The sequence below is a fragment of the Candidozyma haemuli genome (genome assembly GCF_002926055.2).
Source record: "Candidozyma haemuli strain B11899 chromosome Unknown A_2014730914, whole genome shotgun sequence".
NCBI classification, from domain to species: domain Eukaryota; kingdom Fungi; phylum Ascomycota; class Pichiomycetes; order Serinales; family Metschnikowiaceae; genus Candidozyma; species Candidozyma haemuli.
The window spans coordinates 64,374-86,885 of NW_020289906.1; the positions used below are offsets into that span (position 1 = coordinate 64,374).

Sequence of the window (22,512 nt, forward strand, 5' to 3'; positions counted from 1 at the left end):
TGACCTCTGAGCCTCATAATTAGTCTGGAAAAAAGTATCGAATCTGATCTGGCTACGGTTTGGAGAAGCTGCTGGCCAGGGGCAGGGGCAGGGGAAAGCAGGGTCTGACGTTGATGTACCCATCGACGTCTTCTTTCCCCATTGGGCAACCCCCAGAAGTGTGTTTTTCGCAGCCATTTCATGAGGTTACCTACTTACTACAAACGACACTTCTTTGCAGACACTTCCTTTGAAGTATCTCTTCTGTAGAGATACCGTCGATCTCTCGCCTGAGTAAGCTTTGCCATGGGCCCATGCAAAGAATAAAGAGAGGGGCGGCTGCAAAAGTATCGTAGATCACTATACCCCTTGATCTGCCCAATACCACTTTAGATAGACGTGTTTCGGTTGTTATGGGGAGGCTTCGGGGGGTCTCTCCAGATCGGGAAACTTACCTTAACTCGGCTCAACGCACAAGAGCCTCCTGGGATCGGCCTCTGGCTTAGTATGCTTGCTGGTGCTGCTCACTGCCTAAGCATAGACTCAGCGTATGCCCTTGGAAGCACATGAACTTTGACAGGGATCACGACTTAGCTGATTGCTTGTGGTCCTGTGAAACTTCAGTTCGGCTGAAAACTGCCGAAACGCAGAATGGCTTCTTTTTTTTTAGTGGGCCATACATCAACAATTCGCTAATTAGTATGTGCTGCGTCTATTTGTTGCCAATATTCTACAAGTCGTAATTTTCTTGATTTTGCTTGTGTTTTTGTCCAAGTCTAGACTAATGCTTTCGTCTTGGGCCATGCCTGCCGGTCATTACCAGCCGAACGATTCAGTATGGAGACACACTTCTTCAATGTACGGCTGCGTTCTGTCGGTGGTAAGAACTGCCGTCTGGTATTCAGCACACTTTTGGCTGACCGTACGCTTCATGAGGTCACTGCCAGAGCTGATGATAAGGTTGCGGCGTAGCATCTTCAAGTGGTACTCGGCCATGATATTGTGAACGTCTGGACGGCCATAGTGGATCTGTAACCCGCTAGGCACGCTTATTTCTTCTGAGCTTTGTGAAAGCTGTTTTTCCTTGCTGCTCCATGAATCCTTGTCGGCTGTAACGACTTCCGAGGCTTCCTCGCCTGCAACGTAGACGTGAACTTCAAGCTTCTGGCCAGCCTGCTCCATGGCCTCGTTCAACTCATGCCTGATCCAGCCGATATCGCGTTCACGACGAACAATCCATCTGAAATCGATCGCTCTCACAACCAGCTTCGTCTCCTTAACTAACGATAGAAGATATGGTAAGGCAACTGTGACACCCGAGCCTGTGGCCATAAGAAGAACAGAATCGAAAGCATGGTGGTTTCTGAAAGTACCACCGTATGGTCCATCCAAAAGCACCTTCTTCTTGACGGAAACAGCATTCTCCAATCCATCATAGAGTTTCCTTGTGAGTCCTTTCTTTGGAACGATAATAAATCTCAATTTGTCATCCTCCTTAATAGTGGCAATAGAGAACGGATGGTTATCCACGATTCTTTTACCAACAAACCTCAAGAAGCAGTGCTGACCAGGGCGCCATGAAAATCCCTTAATTCTATCAATTGCAACTTCAAACGTGTTTCCATCCAACTTTCTGATTTCAGCTTCTCTGAACTTCAAGAAACCAGAGCCTGGTCTACAGAAAGTCTTCAAGATAATTCTGCAAATCCATTGAGCTCCCCAGAATGCAGCAGTAGCCCAAATCCAGTTTTGCTGATCCAACTGATCGTAAACATGGACACCAAGCGAGGCAACGTACCCGAGACCCAAAAGCCAATGAAGGTGGAAGGAAAGCTCGTACATCTTTTCACGTACTTGCTTCTTAAAAAGAGCACACAACAAGATGATAAAGATAGTGGGAGGCCAGCCAGTAACATAAAGGTAATCCTTGTTGACCTTGGCAAGGTTTTCAACACCTCCCTCTTGCAAAGGCTGGTAAATGAATGGAATGGTATGGACAAGCGCCAAAACCAAAGCGGCAACGCCAACAAATTGGTGAATCCAGTTCAATTTCTCGTAACTGATGCCCGTGAGGATGGTGATTGCATTGACTTTACCAGCAAGAATCATAATGAATGGAGTCAAGGCAGTGCTCATTATACCAGCTCTCACAGCCAACGGCGGCGAGCCAAAACCTCGGCAACCACGATACCAGAAGTGAGGGATAAAGCAAAAGCATAGAAGGTATCCTGATGCAATAAACAGGTAAATCACCGAGCCTAGCGAGGAAGGTAAACTGAGGTACCGAACGAAGACTTCTGGAACCTGCTGATAACCAACGAGACGACAGTAAGCAGTGAAGACATTAGTGAAGGTGGAGACGATCGAAGGCATCTTTCTCCCGCTGGAGATGTACCGGTAGTCTTTCCACATGTACCAGAAGCATTTCACCATTCCCACAAAAATGGTAGCCACGCCAAAGTATAGCGTAACCAACCCATACCACGGCTGGTCGGTCCATGGCACCTGCTCTTGCGAGACAGTATGGTAGTGTTGGTACATGGGATCCTGCTTATCATTAAGGCAGTCAAGGCCCTTGTAAGAAGCTCTCATGTTGAAACGACCGTTGAAAAAGAAAAAGAGAGCAAAGTAGCTGTCTTATCAATGCCACAGCAGGTTACATTTATCAGCATTTTCCACTTTCTCTATGTGGAGAAAGGGATTGACGAATGAACGCCCTTGTGTTGCCCATCACTACTGTGAGCATTTTGGTGAGCATTTTTCGTTACTCGATTAGACCGTTATCTGCCTCTCCATAATGTGTCAATTTTTTCTTACGAGCAAAGGCCATTCTTGAACAATACGGCGGCAACGGCGGATAAGACGGCGCTTTTAAAACAGTGATTTAGGTTATCCTCATTCTAGTCTTCTTTTTTGCTGATTTGCCGTAGCTGTACAGCTTTAGTTGCACCTCTTTGCAGCCAATTTGACGGGTCTCGGAAACCTGCGTCAACGCTGAAAAATTTTTGCTCGGCAGGGGTACGACATGATATCGAGTCGTTATCTCTAAAGATAGATGAGTTTTTGGGGGTATGCAATTAAGTATGCCTTGGCAAGGTATGCATCATCTAAAGCTCCTCTGCAGAGAGGTCTTGCTTGATTCTAAAGGGGCGCCCACGCCAGTTTACCTCGTGTCCAACCATAGCGGTGATCCAAATTGGGAGAGCAAATATTTCTCTCATTACCCAAAAGCGGCACCATTGCCACACGGACCTCCGTTTACTATCCATGTTGGCAAACCAATAAGGGGGCCTAACCACCAGGTCTAGATGCCGCATCCAGATGTTGTATTGAGTGTAGTCACAAATGAGCCAGCAGAGCATGTGGAACGCAAAGAACTTCCAGCTGAAGAGGCGGTCCCAGTAGAGCACAGAAAGGCCAAACGTACCCATGACTCCACACACTATCAGCTCCGTAGTAGGTTCAACGAGCGTGGCAGCGAGCACCATGTACTTACGAACGCGTAGCCAGCGGACTCTTCGGCTGAAGTATTCTTGGATAGAATCAGTCAGAGAGATGAGTGGTTGCAAAACCACATCGCCAGTAAGAGCCGTACGCCCAAAGCAGTATTCCCACAAGGCTATTCCAATCATATTATCCTCGCCAATGTACTTTGCAAAGAAACTGATTGAGTGCCCTGGGCCTCTGGACGCTACGCGTGCAGCGTCAGTCACCACGGACTCTTCATGAAAGAATTCAGACCGTTTAGTAGATATCAGAGCCACCGCACGGTCCAAATCTGACCGTCTGTACATGTTAGACTTGCCATTCACACACGGAGCGATCGAAAGGTTATTGAGACTGACGTAGAACTTCGAATGAGACGTGAACAAGAACATCTCGTCTAGCGAAGAGCCCGTTCCAGATATGTCTAGAGAAGCCGCCAACGGCACATGATGAACAAGACGAACAGCACGGCCTCTATGGTTGATGCTGGTGCCGCAGTTGGTGTTGTTCATCATAGCAGCGACCGAGTTGGCCACGATATTGGGCAGTGCCCACACATTCGAGTCCAAAATCCACACTATATCGTACTTGGCCTGTCTAAACCCCTTTGCCAAGTTGTTCACCTTAGGATTGGGCCCGTAGTAGTCCTCCCCTGGTTCTGAGACAAGTATACTCGCGTCTATATGAGGGTACTTCGCTATGAGCAGTTGCAAAATGGGCATGGCTGGGTCAGAAGACTCGTATAAGCAAAACAAGATCTGGAGTTTCTCCTGAGGGTAGTTCTGTAAGAAGGAAGACTCCAAGCACAGCGCAAGCTCGGGATCAATGCCCTTGATGGGTCTGATGATCGTCACTGGCTCGAGGATCTGGAGGTTATGGGACGGCGGCAGGGGCCGTCTAAACACAATGGCAATACACGTAAAGCCAGCAATGGCCACGATCAATATCACAATGTACCATATTAGCACAAAGGCCGCTAGTGCCAGGAGAAGGCCCATTTTGGGTGGTTACAGTAGATCTGGTTGGTGAAAAAAAGCTCATTCAACGCGCAGTAGGCAGTGTAGGCGTAGGCGTAGCAGCTGGGGAGGACAAGTAGTAGTGGGTGAAAAGGAAAGGGAAAATGGGAAACGGGAGTATTAGGTGGAGAGGATGTTTTGAGGGATTTAGTGATGTTATGGTATTGGTGGGTTTTGGGAGGCTGGGGTGGTTACTGCTGGTACAGTTAGTGGTTGCAAAATGCGAGTAGCCAATGTATGCTTAGAGGCAGTGGAAGACTGGGGATTATAGAATCTACTTTTTTTTTTTTTTTTCTTTTTATTGAAAGCCTTTGGTGATTTAGCTTTTTAAGTGGTTTGGGATCTATATTGTTGGGAAATATAGGGTTAGTGGGAATGGTTCTCTGGAGAGCCGTTCTACAGTGGTAGGCAGTGACTGGACTTGAAGAAGGTAGGGCTAGACCTTTCATCTTTGACAAGTTTTGGAAAAGTGATTCAGTTTGAAGTCATCCAAAAGATGCTTTAGCTTTATTGACTCGAAGCGCTGAAGTGTAGTAAGTGGACCATGCTTCTTTAAAGGTTTCGCTTGGATGTTCACACACAGCTCTTTAAGCATTGAAATTCTTCTTCAACCAAAATTTGGCACCATTTATTATACTTTTACTAATTCAAAAGCAATCAAGTTCTCTACTTCTTTTGAATCTCCATAGGTATTGGTCCATTCATTTGATTACAGCCAGACAATTAATCAAAGCAAAAAACAGGAAACCAGCGAACCAAAGAGACCCTAAAAACCCCTATTACACTGAATCAGTGTATTTCACTTCCCCTTCCGTGGCTACCTGGTTCGTTGCAAACGAATGTGAAAGAAGAACCTTTCCTCAGCCATTCCACTGACCTACCTTCTTCAATCTATACCGAGGCCTTATACGTCATTTTGTGGGGCTTCATAATAGAAATCCGGGGTTTACGAGATTCCAAGCATTGCAGGAATGTAACTCCGTTCCGTGGATCCAGAAAACCTGGCAATATTCATCGGCTGAAGATGCAGTTACGGTTAATTCACGGTAGAGGTAGGAACATCCAATAAACAGGCTTCTTATTGGGCCTTGGGAATTACAAAAGCGGCAAGAAGACTAAGAATTCCCTTGGTTTCGGACCTACGGGGCGCTTTGCTGGCCATTATCGGCTCAATTGGAATGGTGTTTTCTTGCCCATTTTCTTGTCTTGAAGCTGCCGAGTTATCTGATTGGTCCATGGTGAAGCCACTGAGCAAAATACGTCATAAGCTCGTAAGTTGACGATAAACCTGAAGCTTCCAAACCAGGAACGTGACAAATGAAAGCCCAAGCCTGGAGACGGGATACACAAAGACCGTCCAAGAAAGACAAGCAGAGAAGGCTCAAGACTGTGGCTCCCCAACACCAACAAAACAAACAACACTACCTAAATGAAGACAAATTTTGTAGGCTGATTCCCTTCACCTTATTCATCTCTCTGGCTTCCATAGTCTATGTCTGTTCATGATGAGCCCCACAAACGTCAACCGGAGTCGCTCCGAGGATAAACACCGCATACCAGGGCAGAAGCAAGAATCCCATGGTAAGGGCCAATGAAAGCCCGCCATGCGCCTCGTAAATCGGTTCCTTTGTGGCTCCTAATGTGTTATTGTTTAATTTGCGCAGCCAGGCACCAATGGTTGCAAATTTGCACGAGGCTAAGAGCATGAAATGGGCAGCTGGCGAGTGGTACCGAGGGAGAAAACAAGTGGAAGTGGTAGAGGAAATTTGATTTGGTTTGTTTTTGGTTTATGCGTGGTTTCTAATGACGTAACGGTCGTGGAACGGGTACTGTTGAGTCCGAGGTCTAATCTGGGGAACCCACAAACAATAGAAAGGCGATGCCATTGATGAGACGAAGGGAGAGAAAGTGGTCGAGAAGGTGGTAGGTACTTGAAAAGAGGTTTTTTTAATGGTATTGGTTTTGTCTGCAAAAAACAAGAAATAGTAGACATCTGAACCTTACATGGGTTTACTGGCTCTAGGTGAAAAATACCGTAGCCACAGAGCCTAAGCAGTCCCAGAAAAGCCATACCCAATAGCCCAATTGGCCAATTCAACGCCACCCAAAGCCATATTCCAACCCCTTCCTCCTTCCCACCACCAACCCTCATCTCTTTGTACTACTTCCCGTCAACCTACGGTTTCTGCCTTTTTCATGCTCTGGTGTGGCATGCCCAAGCGGACTCGGCATGTCGGCAGTTTTTCAGTGCCATCAAACACACCTTGCCTGGTTGACCACCCAAAACGCCCAAAAGACAAAGAACACTACTTCAATTCCTTGGGGACCCAAAAACCCGTTATTCCTTGAATTTCCCATGTTTCCCCTTTTTTTTGTAACCGGTATTTTTTATTTATTTTTTTGCTATCTGTAATTTTTTTTTTTTTTTTCCGAATTTTTCGCATCCACTTAGTCGTTTTTTGGCCTTCGCGCAGGATGCCAATGTGAATTTTACTTTCCGAGGTCGCTTCCAGGCGACACACTCTGGATGGGAAGTGCCTTTTTTATGGGGATTTGAAATCAGAGTCAGAGAAGTCAGGCTACTCACGTGATGTGAATGACTTCTACACCCACTGGCACCCCCTTGCTGACTCTGATCATCCCCAGTCCCCAGTCCCGCAGCCACCACCGGCCCTGCCGTAGTAGTGCACGCTTCCTCGGTCCGCGGCCACCCCCACAATTCACAACCTGTCCCGACATATAAAGAAGCTTGGAAACCCCCAGGCAGATTCGGAATTTTCAGAAAGTCGCCTACCCAAACTTTCCTTTCTTCATCTTTTTAAAGCTCTATTTTTCCCGGCTTTTCCCCCCTTTTAGAAACAAATGCTAAGATCCGCCGCTAAAATGACCAGAAAGTTCTCTTCCTCGGTGCCTAAAGGCGATTTGTTCAAGTACCAATCGCAGCTTCCCAAATTGCCTGTGCCCACTTTGCAAGAGACTTGTACCAAGTACTTGCGTACCGTGGAGCCATTTTTGACTGAGTCCCAGTTGAAGTCCACCACCGCCATCGTGGAGGAATTCTCCCGTCCTGGTGGCCAGGGTGAGGTTCTCCAGCAGAGATTGGAGGAGTTTGCTCAGGGCAAGGACAACTGGTTGGCTGAGTACTGGGATGACTACGCTTACATGTCTTACAGAGACCCAGTTGTTCCTTACGTTTCGTACTTTTTCAACCACAAGGACGTGAACAATGCCATTGGCAAGAACCAGTTGTACAAGGCCTCTTTGATTGCCTACTACACCACCCAGTTTGCTGGCAGCGTCGAGAACGAAACCTTGGAGCCTGAGATCATCAAGGGTAACCCTTACTGTATGAACGCTTTCAAGTACATGTTCAACAACTCCAGAGTTCCAGCTGCTGGCAGCGACGTCACCAAGTTGTACGACCCTGCTGAGCACAGATACTTCATTGTTGCTTTGAACAACAACTTCTACAAGGTCTACCACCACGACAAGAACGGCCAGCCTTTGTCCAAGGTTGCCATCTTCAAGCAGTTGGACTACTTGGTCAATGTTGTCAACCCTAAGGTCCCACGTGGTCTTGGTGTTGGTGCTCTTACTTCTTTGAACAGAGACGAGTACTTGAACACTTACGAGCACTTGGTTGGCGCCTCTACCGTCAACGACGCCTCTTTCGAGACCATCTTTGCTTCCTCTTTCGTTCTTTGTCTTGACGACAACACCCCAATCACCATTGAGGAGAAGTCCAAGAACAACTGGCACGGTGACGGCCAGAACAGATTCTTCGACAAGCCATTGGAGTTCTTCGTTTCTAAGAACGGTAACTCTGGTTTCTTGGGTGAGCACTCTAGAATGGATGCTACCCCAACCGTCCAGATGAACAACTTTGTCTTGCTGGAGATTGCCAAGGAGGACCCAGCTGCTTTCATCAAGGAGATCGCCAACGACACTTCTATTGCTTCTGAGGTTGTTCCAGAGGTTCCATCTGCTTTGCCATTTGACATTACCCCTAAGGCTAGAGCTGACATTGAGGCTGCTAAGGTTAAGTTTGACGAGACCATTGCTGCTCACGACGAGGAGGTCTTCCAGTACTACGGTTACGGTAAGAACTTGATCAAGCAGTTCAAGGTTTCCCCAGACGCTTACGTCCAGATGTTGATCCAGTTGGCTTACTACAAGTTGACCGGTAAGGTTCGTCCAACCTACGAGTCTGCTGCTACCCGTAAGTACTTGAAGGGTAGAACTGAGACTGGTAGATCTGCTTCCGTTGAGGCCAAGAAGTTCGTCGAGACCTTCTCTGACTTCAACGCTTCCAACGAGGCCAAGATTGCCGCTTTCAACGACGCTTGCAAGCAGCACGTCAAGTACCTTGTTGAGGCTGCTGACGGTAAGGGTGTTGACCGTCACTTGTTCGGTTTGCTGCAGATGCTTAAGGACGGTGAAGAGCTTCCAGGTCTCTTCAAGGACCCAGTGTACAAGTACTCTTCTACTTGGTACCTTTCCTCCTCTCAGGTTCCTTCTGAGTACTTCCAGAGTTGGGGTTGGTCCCAGGTCATTGACCAGGGATTCGGTTTGGCCTACTTGGTTAACAACGACTGGTTGCATGTCCACATCTCTTGTAAGAGAGGTTTCGGCTTGAGATCTGACTATATGAGATACTACTTGACCGAGGCTGCCAACGAGATGAAGCAGGTCTTGTCCACCCAGTTGCCTTCCAAGTCCAAGCTCTAAGCGAAGATGTGGCTTGTTTATATGATAGAGCTCGACGCAAAAGTATTTATGTGTGATATTTGCCCAAATGTAGAAATCCTCCAGTGTGGTGGTTCCCCAGTCTATGTGTGGTGGTTCCCCAGCCTCTATGTATGGTGAGCATTTGCAACCGCTAGGCCGCATTCGGACATCCACCACACCAACCAAAACACCCCCATTTCCGCCCATTTTGTTCATTTTTACAATCCAATCCACAACCACATTCACCAATACAGACCTGCTTCACCTTGCATTCTCTATTCCTTCCCTTTTCCCTTATCACTCCTCCACACATTTACCCTAGTGTGCATACTACCCTCCCACCCTATCAGTAGAGGTCAGAGGCAAACCACACATCCTTAGCTACTATTGCATTCCACCCTGCCAAATAAGCAGAATGGCTGACCATCTTACCATATATAACGCACATAATGGCGAATCCATAGTGCTTGCCAAACCGGTGCGTTATCATACCCTCCAGAGCTTTAAGGACTTCCTCCTAGAGTCCTTTACTAAGTATACGATAACCTCCCATGAGAATATCTTTCTCCTTACGTCGTTTGGCATGAAACTCAATTATGCCATGGTGAATGAAATGACGGATATTTACGTTTTTGATAAGCGTCTTTTCAATTCTTCCAGAGATACAGCTTTGGTGCTGCGGTACCTACTGAATAGTGAGGATGATAACTATATGCTCCTTAAACCGACCACTTTCAGCGTGCCAGAGGCTCCTTCAAATGTCAAGGCTTACTCTTCGGCATTGAGGAACTACGAATCGTGGGTGAATGCCCGTCTTGTGGGAGCGTCTCGCGTGGAGGAGCTGATAGAGCATGTTATACGCCATATCAATACGATATTCAAGTCGCTAAGTGTGGTGTTTCAGTTTGCGGCGAATTTCATAAGTGGCATGGAAAAGAGCTTTGATGGTTATTTTGCATATGTGAAAGCATTAAACATGAAATCTTTGCATAAGGCATGGGAGGTCCACTACTCCCAGTTGAAGGAGTTTCCGCTTCTCTCCTTTAAGCAAGACGGGTCGAAATCATTGGCGCTCGTGGACTTTCTCGATCAGGAATCGTTGAAAGATGCTGCTGCGTTTATTGACCAGAACTTGCCTCGTGTGGTAGACTCTTTTAATCAGTTCTCGTCTACTGTGAACAAGATCAATTCGGAAAAGCTAGAGGTTGATACCACCATCGAAGACCTACGGAAAGAGTCTATTACCAGTTTCAAGACATGTGAGTCTTCTCGAGCTTCTCATTCTAACGAATTGGCGTCCATCGGGAAGAGGGTTCGCTCGGAATTGGAAACTGCCACTAGCTCCAATACCCTGGACCTTCAGCAGGTCTACTCCAAGCAGATGGCTGTAGCATCGGATATCTACTCCCGTTCACTCTCATTGTTTGAGCTTTTGGAGTCCCTTTATCTGTTCAAGACGAAACTCGTTCATCAAAGTTTATCCATTTTTGAGAACATTGCATCTTTGCAAATGAGAACGGTTACATTAAAGACCGATATGAAAAAGATGTTGTCTCCTTCTGAAAAGGAGAAGGATATTCCAAATGGCCATGAACTGCCCGACAATGAGACTATCGAGAAGATACGAGAGGCTGGTGATCTACTTTCTTTAACAGTTGACCTACCACTTCTTTTCGGATTCCTTCTCATAGAAAAGCGTCGTCAATTTGAATGGCATGATTTCTACTCAAAGGGTATCGTGAGTAACATCTCTGAACAGCTCACCGTTCTTATTGAACATGAAAAGGCGTTTCAAAAGTTGTGGTTGAAGAAATTTGGCGGGTTCCTAAAGTTTCTTGCGCCTGAGAAGAACTTTCGAATTCAGCTTCCTACAATAGATGTCACGTTGGTCAATGGGGATTTCTCGAAGCGAAATGATGCTGCCATTGAGATCATTGAGGATGTTTTGGTGGAGCGGGAAGATATCACGAATTTCATTGGCGTCGTTAAGGGACATCTGCCAAGTAATGGCCAGAACTTTGCAAGACTCCTTGAAAAGAACTTTAAAGACTTAGTTACTTCGACTGATAGTTTGAAGAGAGTGACACGGGTTGTCAGCTCGCTAGGATCTTTATCTCCTGAACAACTGCAAATTATTACTAGGTCTCAAGTCCTCAACGGCAACGCTCAAAAGCCAGGTAACGTTACTGATGATTTTGATTTAAATCTCATTCGTGGATTGAGATCGAGAATCTCCAAGCTTGAGGGGCTCCTTCATCAGCAGCAGTACAAAAACATATCAAACTGGCCTGTTGTAAAGTCTTCAGATAAAAAGACTCCTCAAGTGAAGGACAGTCTTTTAGTCGAGGATCAACCTCGAGCTGTCAGGAACCCGTCATCTGGCGACCCCACAAGTCTCTTATTGAAAGCTCCAAGTAGTCGAAGAACGTCGAGCAGCAATGCCAGCGTGAAGGCAATGGACGCTTCTACTACAATCGATAAGCATGTGGATAATATAAGGTTGCGAAAAGAAGTTAATGAATTAAGAGCCTCACATCAGTTGGTCTATCAAGACAACGAATCTCTTCGGAAAGCCCTAGATGAAAGCAAGAGAGAAGCGCAGGAGAAGGATTTCCAATTAAGACAGATGCAGCAAGATTATGAGGAAAAGCTTGGTATCTCTGAGGCTGTCATAAAGGACTTGGGTAACAAACATGCAGAAGAAATGAGGGCATTGGCTGACAGAAACCACTCTGAATTGGAACAGATTGAGCGGGAGCACAAGAACTTTGACCAGCAGAGAACATACCACGAATCTGTTTTGGATGAAAACAAATCTTTGAAGTCGAAGTTGAGTGATTTGGAGAAGAAGTTGGAAGAGAAAACTAGCCAGGCAGAAGAAAGCCAGGAATACAGGGCCCGGTTCGAGAGTTTGAAGGGCGAGTTCAATGATCTTCAAGAGATCAAGCAGGAGCTTCTTTCGAACATGCATGCGAAGGAAGCTGAATACGCTACTGAAAGAAGTCATCTTGAAACCGAAATCAAGAACTTAACCCAAAAGTTCGAAGAGAAATCAGAGGACTATGAAGATTTAATGGAAGTCACCCAGACAAAGCATCATAAACTGGAGGAAATTATCAATCAGCTTAACAATGTGGTTGAGGGATTATTCTCTGTGATCCTTGAACTCTCTCAGAAGAACTTTGAGGACTTTAAAGAATTCTGCTACGTTTTGGAGTCTATGGGTTTGTTGCTTGTCAAGGAATCAGACTCAAGTTCTAAGAAGGACGAATATAAAGTCCGGAGAGTTAAGGGTTTAAGATCAAGAAAAGGTCTGGAGGACGAAACTGGTGACTCGATTGTCATGTCTGACCCAAAGTTGCACTCCAGCGTGGTCTCAGAGGTCGAGAATGGTATGGATTGGAGAGAAAGCTTACGCAGAGTTACATCGGGCCAGATAGAGAGCATCGAGGAACTCAAAAGCAATGGTGAAGCGGAGAAAGAGGAAATGCAAGCAGGTAAACTCATTGAGGTTTACTACAAGCTATTTGAAGATTCGCAGGATGGGTCTAAATCCCAATTTGCTCAGTTCCTAAAGCTCATTTCTTTCAATGAAGATATACAACTTCAATTACAAGATGAAGGAAATACGATGGTGAACCAGAAGTTCTTCCTTAACGGTATATTTAAGCGCTTTAAAGACGTTGAGGGATTTGCTAAGAAGTTATCCAAGGAAAACAAGACTAAACAGCAAGAAATTGCCAAACTTCTGAGGCTCCTGGCAGGCAAGATTACAGTCAACAACTTCCAAGCGGGTGACTTGGTGTTATTCCTTCCTACCCACGTTGATAGAGTGGATGGGAACAACAGCTCCAAAACACCTTGGACTGCCTTTAACATCGAGGCGCCAAACTATTTCCTTGACACCACCAAAGCTGAACAAAATAGCAACCGCGATTGGATCGTCAGTCGGATTGGATCTATTACACAACATGAGGTGACTAAATCTAATGTTAATGATGCCGCAGAAAATCCATTTCTGCTTAACGTGGGCATTGTATGGTATATGATAAAGGCTGAATAGGCAAATGCATGAGTATCTACTCTGGAACGTGATTAAACAAGTAGGACACGCTCTCACCGTTATGCAACCTTCTAATGGCTTCAGCCAAAGTAGGACTGATGTCCAAAATTTCAATTCTAGGACATCTTTCCAACTTGTCTTCTAAAGGCAAGGAGTTAGTGCAAATGATCTTGTCTAGTTTGGAATTGTTCAATTTTTCAATAGCGTTCTTGGAGAAAATACCGTGGGTCACCATTGCAATGACTTTAAGGGCGCCATTCTCTAGAAGCACCTCAGCAGCCTTACAAAGCGTTCCACAAGTGTCTGCAATGTCATCAATAAGAATGCATGTTTTATCAGCGACATCACCAACGAGAACCATTTTGGAGACCTCGTTAGCTTTCTGTCTTTCCTTATGGATCAAAGCAAATGGAGTATCTAGTTTGTCAGCAATAGAAGCAACTCTCTTGGCTCCACCGGCGTCTGGCGACACGATCGTCAAGTCTTCAGTATTATAATTTTCCTTGATGAAACGCAATGTAGATGGTTCAGCGTACAAGTTATCCACTGGAGCTCTAAAAAAACCCTGGATCTGAGAAGCGTGCAAATCAAGCGTTATAACATGATGGCAGCCTGCTGTTTGCAACAAGTTGGCAATCAACTTGGCAGTGATTGGAGCTCTAGACTTATCCTTCTTATCCTGTCTAGAATAGAAGAAGTTAGGAATAACAGCAGTAATCCTCCTAGCTCCACCCACTCTGCATGCATTTATAAGAAAAAAAAGCTCCATCAAGTAATCATTAATCTTCGTTTCACCATACCCCGTCTGAATCACATACACATCCTCGTCTCTCATGGACTCACCCACGGCCACAGCGGTCTCTTTATTGGAGAACTGAAAAGGGCCCACTTTCGACACCTTCATGCCGAGCTTGGCGGCAACCTTTTCCGCAAGGTCACGGTGGGAATTGCCCGTGACAATTTTAATAGAGTTGGGTGTTGAAGGCATACTTGATGTAACACTTCTTATTGGGAAACCAGAGATGAGAGGAAAGCATCAAATTGGATCACGTGGAGAAATGGCCCACTTCCGCTCAGAGGTGGTTTTTTTTTGTTACTCTTTTCGCAGCCATTTTGCAGCCATTTCCTACAAAGCGTAAAGAATGCAAATCCGTTCATTAGGATAGTGTGATGCGAATAATTTATGTAGAAATGAAGCGAGAGCGAGTCTGTTCAAAGACATTTGCTCTCAGGAATGATCATTATTTTTTGTTTGTGTGGTAATTGTAATTGGAAATTACAAGTCGGTGACACAACCCTTGGAAGCGTCGCTCACCAAAAGAGAGTACTTACGCAAAGTACCTCTCTTGTATCTTGGCTCTGGAGCCACCCACTTCTTTCTTCTCTCGGCCAAAACTTCCTCGTCAACCAACAAGTCGATTCTGTTGTTTTCAGCGTCAATGACGATCTCGTCACCGTCATAGACCAAGGCAATAGGACCACCAACAGCTGCCTCTGGCACAATGTGACCAATCAAGAAACCGTGGGAACCACCAGAAAATCTACCGTCTGTCAAAAGAGCCACATCCTGGCCCAAACCGTAACCCATCAAAGCAGAAGAAGGCTTCAACATCTCTGGCATACCTGGACCACCCTTTGGACCTTCGTATCTGATCACACAGACAGTCTTTTCGCCCTTCTTGATTTCACCAGCTTGCAAGGCAGTAATGAAAAGGTCCTCAGCATCGAAAACTCTAGCCTTACCCTTGAAATAGGTACCTTCCTTACCAGTAATCTTACCCACAGCAGAACCTGGGGCCAAAGTACCCTTGAGAATCTGCAAGTGACCGCTTGGCTTCAATGGGTTCGACAATGGTCTGACAATATCTTGGCCTTCAGGCAAACCTGGCAAGTCCTTCAAGTTCTCCTTAAGAGTCTTACCAGTAACAGTCATCTGGTCACCATCAAGCAAACCTTCCTCCAACAACATCTTGGCCACAGCCGGGGTCCCGCCTCTGGCTTGCAAGTCAGCCATGACATACTTACCAGAAGGTCTAAAGTCAGCCAACAATGGAGTGCTGTCGGAAAGTTTCTGGAAGTCGTCCACAGTGATCTCCACGCCCACAGAGGAAGCAATGGCGATAAGATGCAAGACGGCGTTGGTGGAACCACCGGTAGCGATAATGTAAGTGATAGCGTTTTCGAAAGATTTCTTAGTCATGATTTCACGAGGCTTCAAGTCGATCTCCATCAAGTGTTTAATGGCTTGACCGATGTTATCACACTCTGCAGCCTTCTCCTTGGAAACAGCTGGGGCAGAAGAAGAGTATGGCAAGGACATACCCAAGATTTCAGCAGCCGAAGCCATGGTGTTGGCAGTGTACATACCACCACAAGCACCAGGACCAGGACAAGCGTGACGAACCACGTCTTTTCTTTGTTCGTCAGTGATCAAGTCAGACAAGTACTGACCATAAGACTGGAAAGCAGAAATGATATCGATCTTTTCACCAACCTGAGGAGAAGAGCATGAAGGCTGACCTGGCATGATTGTACCACCGTAAACCATAATGGAAGGTCTGTTGTGTCTACCCATGGCCATAAGCACACCAGGCATGTTCTTATCACAAGAAGGAATGGCAATGTTACCGTCGTACAACTGGGCCATCATCATGGTCTCAAACGAGTCAGCAATGATTTCACGCGATTGCAACGAGTACTTCATACCTTCGGTACCGTTGGTGATACCGTCAGAAACACCAATGGAGTTGAATTGCATACCTTTAAGACCAGCCTTGTTCACCGACTCGGTACACTGGTGATTAAGGTCCATCAAGTGCATGTTACATGGGTTACCGCCCCACCACACAGATCCAACACCAACCTGGCCCTTGTGGAAATCCTCATCTTCGAAACCAGTAGCATACAACATGGCCTGGGAAGCACCTTGAGAAACATCTTCAGTAACGATGGAGGAGTATTTGTTCAACTTGTTCGCATAAGCAGCGGCCGAGCGAGAAAAACACCTCAGCTGGAGCATATGAGTTCTGCTAACAAAAGACATGATTCTTCTTGGACGTGTTAGCAGAAAAGATGTGTTTTCAGTCTCGAGCTTGTGGTTTGCAGAATTTTCAATGAGTCAGTTCCGGTACCGGGGCGGTTTGGCACAGCGGCCGGAAGTGCGAAACCTACCCCCGGAACTCTAAACCGCGACCAATGATAGTGGGGATAGATGTAAGACGAAGATGGATATGAGGGGAAGGCAGACGAGGCCACTGGGAGGTGAAGAAGTAGATGATTCGGTTTGAGGTGGGTTCACTTTGGGTTAGGAATAGGAGGTTGAAGAGAAAATAGAAAAGTAGAAAAAAAAAGTGATGTAGGTGGGGGAGTTCAATGGAGGTAGGTAGATGGCAGGTGCATGATAAGCATTGCGATTTTGCAACCAGTCAGTGTTGGAGACACTAGGGTTGTATACGGTTGTGTCAAGTGGTGGTTTAAGGCGATTGGTCCTTCTATGATGGTTTATGACACTTTTCGATTGGTTCGTTTGGTTAAAAAATTTTTCATCGCTTAGTTGGCGGTGACGTCAACCCTCTGACAGCCGCTGGAGAAGATAGGTTTTCGCAGCCATTGACAGAAGTAGGCGGATATTGAAGTTTGGTAAAGTCCATAAGGGAAGAACTGGATTGTGTGTGTTGTTCCTTGGTTTTGTGGCTAATTTATGCTTTAAGGTGTAGGGTTCGTAAAAGTTGAAATATGGACTGAAGAGGACAACCATGGGGTAATTAAGTGGGAAGAAGTGACGCTAGTCCAAGTTCATGATATATGTGATCACAGTAGAAAGTAGCTCCACTTCTTACTATTCTAAAGTACAAAGATTAGCCTTTCAAGCGACTCTACAGACGAAACCTAGGCTTCCTCCCAATGTTCACTATAACCCATCTCCCAAATCTATACCATCCCATCCCATCCCATTTCGTCAATTGATCCCCCAGTAACAGTCATCCACTTCTGGCTCTTCTGGCTCACTCCACTTCCTAAATCCAATCTAAAGGCTTCCCCTTTCGTTGGAAGTAATACACGATCCAAGCACTCTCCAGCACACCAATGGGACCACCAAACCAAACAAAAGCAAATCTTTAAACGTTTCTGGCAGTCAGGTTCCCCAATCCAATGATTTGCACATCCTTTTGGCAGCCCAATTCATCAACCACCAACCATCAATCCCACCTTACATTTCTTCAACAAAAGCAGGGTCCATTGGTCCCATGTTCTAGATCACCATCTACTCAGTCAACCTACTCTCCAAGCCCTCACTCCACTAAACTCCTAAACTTCCACTCCACTAAACACACCTCCATCACCATCTTCATTGCGCTCTTGCATCATCCAAGTCTACCCCAGACAATGGCCATTTGGTCTCGTATTGCACCGATCACAAAATCGGTATACCTGTAGGACCGCAAATCGCCGCAGGAGTCGAGAAAGAGTGCCTTCAGTCGCGGCTCATGCTTTAGCGAACCTTCAACCGGAAGAACCGGACGAAACAGAGAAACCACGGCAGAAGGCAAATAAATGACACTTTCATGGTAATACTTGCTAGCGAAGAACCCACCTGGCGAAATTTCAGATCATTCGGTGAAGGTTCTGATTTTTAAAAGCCACTTTGTGTTTTGCATCACAAGACCCATTCGCAGCCAAATTATGCAAACTGAGTAACGCTTGCTGGTCTGTGGAGCACCCACGGCTGACTACCAGAAGCCACTACCAGCCCCAAAAAGCCTAGCCAGCAAGTAAAAAAAAAAATAAAAGGAAACCAGTAGAAAGGCAAGGCCTGACCGTGGAATCTATTGTCACCTGTCGTTTGCCTCGTAACACTGGCCACTCAGAGCGTTCTGGTGACTGGGACGGGCCTGAAGGAATGCGCCTGGCGTGAATACACGATCAGACAGCTGAGGAGAAACCCTCACGTGAGAACACACGGAAGGGAGAGATGAAACCGTAGGATAAGATCTTTAGGGTATAGAAATGAAAGACAAGGGGCATTTATTGTTGCCGGTCTGGTGGTTGCTTCGTTGGACCACAGTGGCCCACATGAGGCAGCTGAAGCAAGAGTGTCTCACGGTGCTGCTAGACGGTAGTTCCTGCAGGGCCGGATTGTTTTCCGAATACGGGAGGGTTATTATACTCCCATTGATTGCCAAAAATACAGACGTGAAAAAAGAACTTCTTTCTCTCACCAGACCTAAGAGGACATTCTTTTCAATTTTTTTTTTCTTGAGAGGTACTCACTATGGTGCTTTTGTGGAAGAAACTAGCTGGCTCTTCAGAAGGCGAGTCCAGTTTCGAGTACAGTGAAAGTGATTCTCAGGACGAGAGCAGACCTTTAAAATCCACCAAGCGGCAACTGCCTCCTATTTCGCCTGAAATGGATTCGGTTGGAGCCAAGAGTCCTTCGACATCCCCTGAAATATACCAGAGTGAAAAAATGGACCACTCGAATATAGGCAAAAGACTGGCTCGGTACGCCAACGACCCTGTTATCGTGAATTGGTCTGAGCTTCTTCAGCAACGAGCACAGAACGTGTTTGATCCGGACTTCGGCCGGGTCGAGTTCCATGGCTTTGAAGGAAGCAGTGCCACTAGAAATATCCAGTTGAAAATGCTACATTCAGCTGCCCAGGAGGAAAATGCCTCGAGCCAGCCAGCTGGACTGAACCCTGGTAAACAGGGTCTGGCCGAGAAGCAACCCACACAACACACGTCAGCCGAGCAGGATTCAGCTGATATGGATCCTGTAGAGGCTGAAGCTAGAGCAGTTAGACAGCTCGAGCTTCAACGGCAGAACCAGGAGCTCAACAGACGCCGCAGTCTCGAACGTCACCAGGAAAGAAAGGCAAAGAAAAAGAACCAAGAACCCAGCGCTGAAATGGAAGAGGCGTTAAAGGAAATACGGCACGCTGAACGTCGTCATCGTAAGCTTGAAAGGAGGAAGAAGAAGGAGGAATCCAGGGAGCGTCAGGCCAAGGAGCAGTGGTACATTGAGGAACAGGAATTTCTCAAGTCTGAACGAGAAAAGGAAGCTGCTCGAGAGAAAGCCCGGGAGGTTGCCAGAGAAGAGAAGCGCCAGCGTAAAGAAGCCAAGCGTCTTGAAAAGGAGAAGAAACGTGAAGAAGAGAGAGAACGTGAACGTGAAAGAGAACGTGAGCGTGAAAGAAAGAGACGCGAGGAAGAGAAGCAAAGAGAACGCAGAGAAAGGCAGCGTCAGAGAGAAGAAGCTGAGCGTGAACGTATTCGTCAAGAGGAAGAAGCCGAACGTGAACGTGTACGCCAAGAAGAAGAGGCTGAACGCGAAAGACAACGCCAGGAGGAAGAGGCAGAGCGTGCTAGGAAGGAGGAAAGAAGAGAGAGGCGGCGTGAAAGGCGTAACAGAAGCAGAGGCCGTGAACTCGAAGGAAGCGAAGGCGAGGCCAGGGACAACAGCCGTGGACGCCGTCGCCGTGACCCAGAGGCAAGAGCTGCAAGAGCCAGACAGCGTGAAGAAAGAGCTACCGAGCGAGCCATAAGACAGGTTCAGGCCGCCGAGAGGGCTGCTGAAAGACGGGCAGAACGGCGCCGGCGCCGTGCTGCAGAAGCTCAAGCTACCGCCGAGATGGGTCCGCCTCCACGGGACGAGTACAGCACCATTGATGAAGATATCCCTCCATACCGTGAGAGTTTGCATAAGTACCTTGACTTGGTGGCTTACGACGAGCGGTTTGCCCCTATACTTCGGGTGAACCGGTACTTGGTCAGCGGACAGGAGGACTTGATGGAGGCGATCAACCAGCTTTCACAAACAAACCTCTTGCCCAAGACAACGGACCTTTGGAATATTTCTCATGTGGACGACTCCGAATACGAAAACATGATCCCGGTGTTGATTCCTGAAAATGCTTACTACGAAAATGAGCTTGTTGGCCTTGTCACGCCAGACACCCGCAGCCTAGTGAGTTAGACAGGGACTGCTCATGGCGGATGCTGTATTATAGATTTACGCCTAAGTGCTTTGTAATTTCCACCACTAATCATACGTGTTGTACATGTTCTGTAGCGTAAGGCAATTCCGTGCGCTTAGAAGTAAGTCAATGGATCATGTATCCTCCCAAGCCTGATAGCAACCAATAAATAATACCAACTGTAATATCTAGAACACCGCAACCTATTTCTTAAAATTTATAAAATTTTCTATAAAATATTATTCTGGGGTACCTAGCTTAATAAACCTCGTTAGGTTATTGGCTGCGAAAACGTCACTTGCGATAAGGACCCGTCTTATCAACCAATACCAACGTACGTAAAGTAAGAAGAGTAGCCATATTACCTACTAAAACGTTTTGTAGACATTGAAAGGCGTGTTTTCCTCCATAAGTCCCAGCCACCTCCCCTTTCGTATCTTCGGAGTTCTGACTGCTCCCTTGACACACCCGTACAATCGAAACATTACACAAAAAAATTCCACTGCGGTATTGGTAAATTCCTCATCGCTTACTGATAACACCCTAGAACTCCCAGAAAATGCCTGCCCCAGAGGGATTTACCAAGGTGACTGAAGACTCCCATAGGTCTTCCGAGGCCATCATGCAAAATCCATACGGCCCTAACCCTGCAGACTTCCTTTCGAACGTGTCTAGCTTTGAGTTGATTGAATCCACCCTTAGAGAAGGTGAGCAGTTCGCTAACGCTTTCTTCTCTACCGAGAAGAAGATCGAGATTGCAAAGGCTCTTGACGAGTTCGGTGTGGATTACATTGAGTTGACTTCGCCTGTGGCTTCCGAGCAATCTAGAAGGGACTGTGAGGCCATTTGTAAGTTGGGCTTGAAGTCTAAGATCTTGACGCATATTCGTTGTCATATGGATGACGCTAAGGTGGCTGTTGAGACTGGCGTTGACGGTGTTGATGTTGTTATTGGCACTTCCCAGTTCTTGAGACAGTACTCCCACGGAAAGGATATGTCTTATATTGCCCAGTCTGCAGTTGAGGTTATTGAGTTTGTCAAGTCCAAGGGCATCGAGATTCGTTTTTCCTCTGAAGATTCATTCAGATCTGATTTGGTGGATTTGTTGAATATTTACAAGACCGTGGACAAGATTGGTGTTAACAGAGTCGGTATTGCTGATACTGTGGGTTGTGCTAACCCCAGACAGGTGTACGAGTTGGTTAGAACCTTAAAGTCTGTTGTGTCGTGCGATATCGAGTGCCATTTCCATAACGATACTGGATGTGCTATTGCTAACGCTTACACTGCTTTGGAAGGTGGTGCCAAGTTGATTGATGTTTCCGTTTTGGGTCTTGGTGAGAGAAACGGTATCACTCCTCTTGGAGGTCTCATGTCGAGAATGATCGCTGCCGACAGAGACTATGTTCTTTCAAAGTACAAGTTGCACAAGTTGAGAGATCTTGAGAACCTTGTTGCCGAGGCCGTCCAGGTGAACATTCCTTTCAACAACCCTATCACGGGCTTCTGTGCGTTCACACACAAGGCGGGTATCCACGCCAAGGCAATCTTAGCCAACCCTTCCACATACGAAATCTTAAGCCCCTCAGATTTCGGTCTCACCAGATACATTCACTTTGCTAATAGATTGACCGGCTGGAACGCCATCAAGTCGAGAGTTGACCAATTGAACTTGCACTTGACCGATGAGCAATGTAAGGAAGTGACCGACAAAATTAAGAAATTGGGTGACGTCAGACAGTTGAACATCGACGATGTGGACTCCATCATCAAGGATTTCCACGCCGACCTCTCGGTACCCGGTTCGCCCGTACCAGAGACAAAGAAACAGAAGATCTAATTTATAAAATAACCGCCTACTATACTGGATATACACTCAATGGTTCACCACGTAATGTAGATTAAAATATTACTAAGACTATGCTATGGAATAAGCTACCAACTGTGGGTAGCTATATCATACATCATCAACAGCACAGCGATGCCGCCAAAGACGAGACACATTGTAGTGCATGCCATGATGGCTTTTCTTCTAGAAGCTGTCTTGATGGTGATTCCTTCCTTGTACTCCAGGGAATACAAGATTACGCCAGTGATTATGTTCAAGCTGGCAATGAGCGAACACACGAGCTCGGTGACTCCGTGTTTGAGCATCCTGAAAAACTTAGCACTTGTATGAATAAACTCTCCTCATTTAGCTCATAAGTGAAACTCCATAGAAACCTTTTCGACGCAATATGTTGGCAGCTTGATGAAACTGGAG

General features: G+C 46.3%; 8 protein-coding genes across 8 annotated transcripts; 4 read left to right on the plus strand and 4 right to left on the minus strand. All coding sequences in view use genetic code 12, as the record gives it.

Annotated features, from left to right (window-relative positions):
- Positions 1–795: 795 nt before the first annotated feature.
- Positions 796–2,571, minus strand: CXQ85_000025 (putative ferric-chelate reductase; the record flags this gene model as incomplete). Its single annotated transcript, XM_025483785.1, has 1 exon — positions 796–2,571. The coding sequence occupies one exon, from the start codon at positions 2,569–2,571 to the stop codon at positions 796–798; it is 1,776 nt and encodes a 591-aa protein (XP_025342000.1).
- A 515-nt stretch (positions 2,572–3,086) lies between these two features.
- Positions 3,087–4,463, minus strand: HSX11 (Hsx11p; the record flags this gene model as incomplete). Its single annotated transcript, XM_025483786.1, has 1 exon — positions 3,087–4,463. The coding sequence occupies one exon, from the start codon at positions 4,461–4,463 to the stop codon at positions 3,087–3,089; it is 1,377 nt and encodes a 458-aa protein (XP_025342001.1).
- Positions 4,464–7,364: 2,901 nt separating this feature from the next.
- Positions 7,365–9,209, plus strand: CAT2 (carnitine O-acetyltransferase; the record flags this gene model as incomplete). The annotated part of the gene is made up of 1 exon (XM_025483787.1): positions 7,365–9,209. The coding sequence occupies one exon, from the start codon at positions 7,365–7,367 to the stop codon at positions 9,207–9,209; it is 1,845 nt and encodes a 614-aa protein (XP_025342002.1).
- Positions 9,210–9,624: 415 nt separating this feature from the next.
- Positions 9,625–13,193, plus strand: CXQ85_000028 (autophagy protein; the record flags this gene model as incomplete). The annotated part of the gene is made up of 2 exons (XM_025483788.1): positions 9,625–13,156; positions 13,186–13,193. The coding sequence occupies 2 exons, from the start codon at positions 9,625–9,627 to the stop codon at positions 13,191–13,193; spliced, it is 3,540 nt and encodes a 1,179-aa protein (XP_025342003.1).
- Positions 13,194–13,288: 95 nt separating this feature from the next.
- Positions 13,289–14,260, minus strand: CXQ85_000029 (ribose phosphate diphosphokinase subunit; the record flags this gene model as incomplete). Its single annotated transcript, XM_025483789.1, has 1 exon — positions 13,289–14,260. The coding sequence occupies one exon, from the start codon at positions 14,258–14,260 to the stop codon at positions 13,289–13,291; it is 972 nt and encodes a 323-aa protein (XP_025342004.1).
- Positions 14,261–14,548: 288 nt separating this feature from the next.
- Positions 14,549–16,315, minus strand: ILV3 (dihydroxy-acid dehydratase; the record flags this gene model as incomplete). The annotated part of the gene is made up of 1 exon (XM_025483790.1): positions 14,549–16,315. The coding sequence occupies one exon, from the start codon at positions 16,313–16,315 to the stop codon at positions 14,549–14,551; it is 1,767 nt and encodes a 588-aa protein (XP_025342005.1).
- A 2,229-nt stretch (positions 16,316–18,544) lies between these two features.
- On the plus strand, positions 18,545–20,248 carry CXQ85_000031 (uncharacterized protein; the record flags this gene model as incomplete). The annotated part of the gene is made up of 1 exon (XM_025483791.1): positions 18,545–20,248. The coding sequence occupies one exon, from the start codon at positions 18,545–18,547 to the stop codon at positions 20,246–20,248; it is 1,704 nt and encodes a 567-aa protein (XP_025342006.1).
- A 560-nt stretch (positions 20,249–20,808) lies between these two features.
- Positions 20,809–22,089, plus strand: LYS21 (homocitrate synthase; the record flags this gene model as incomplete). The annotated part of the gene is made up of 1 exon (XM_025483792.1): positions 20,809–22,089. The coding sequence occupies one exon, from the start codon at positions 20,809–20,811 to the stop codon at positions 22,087–22,089; it is 1,281 nt and encodes a 426-aa protein (XP_025342007.1).
- Between the last annotated feature and the right edge of the window lie 423 nt (positions 22,090–22,512).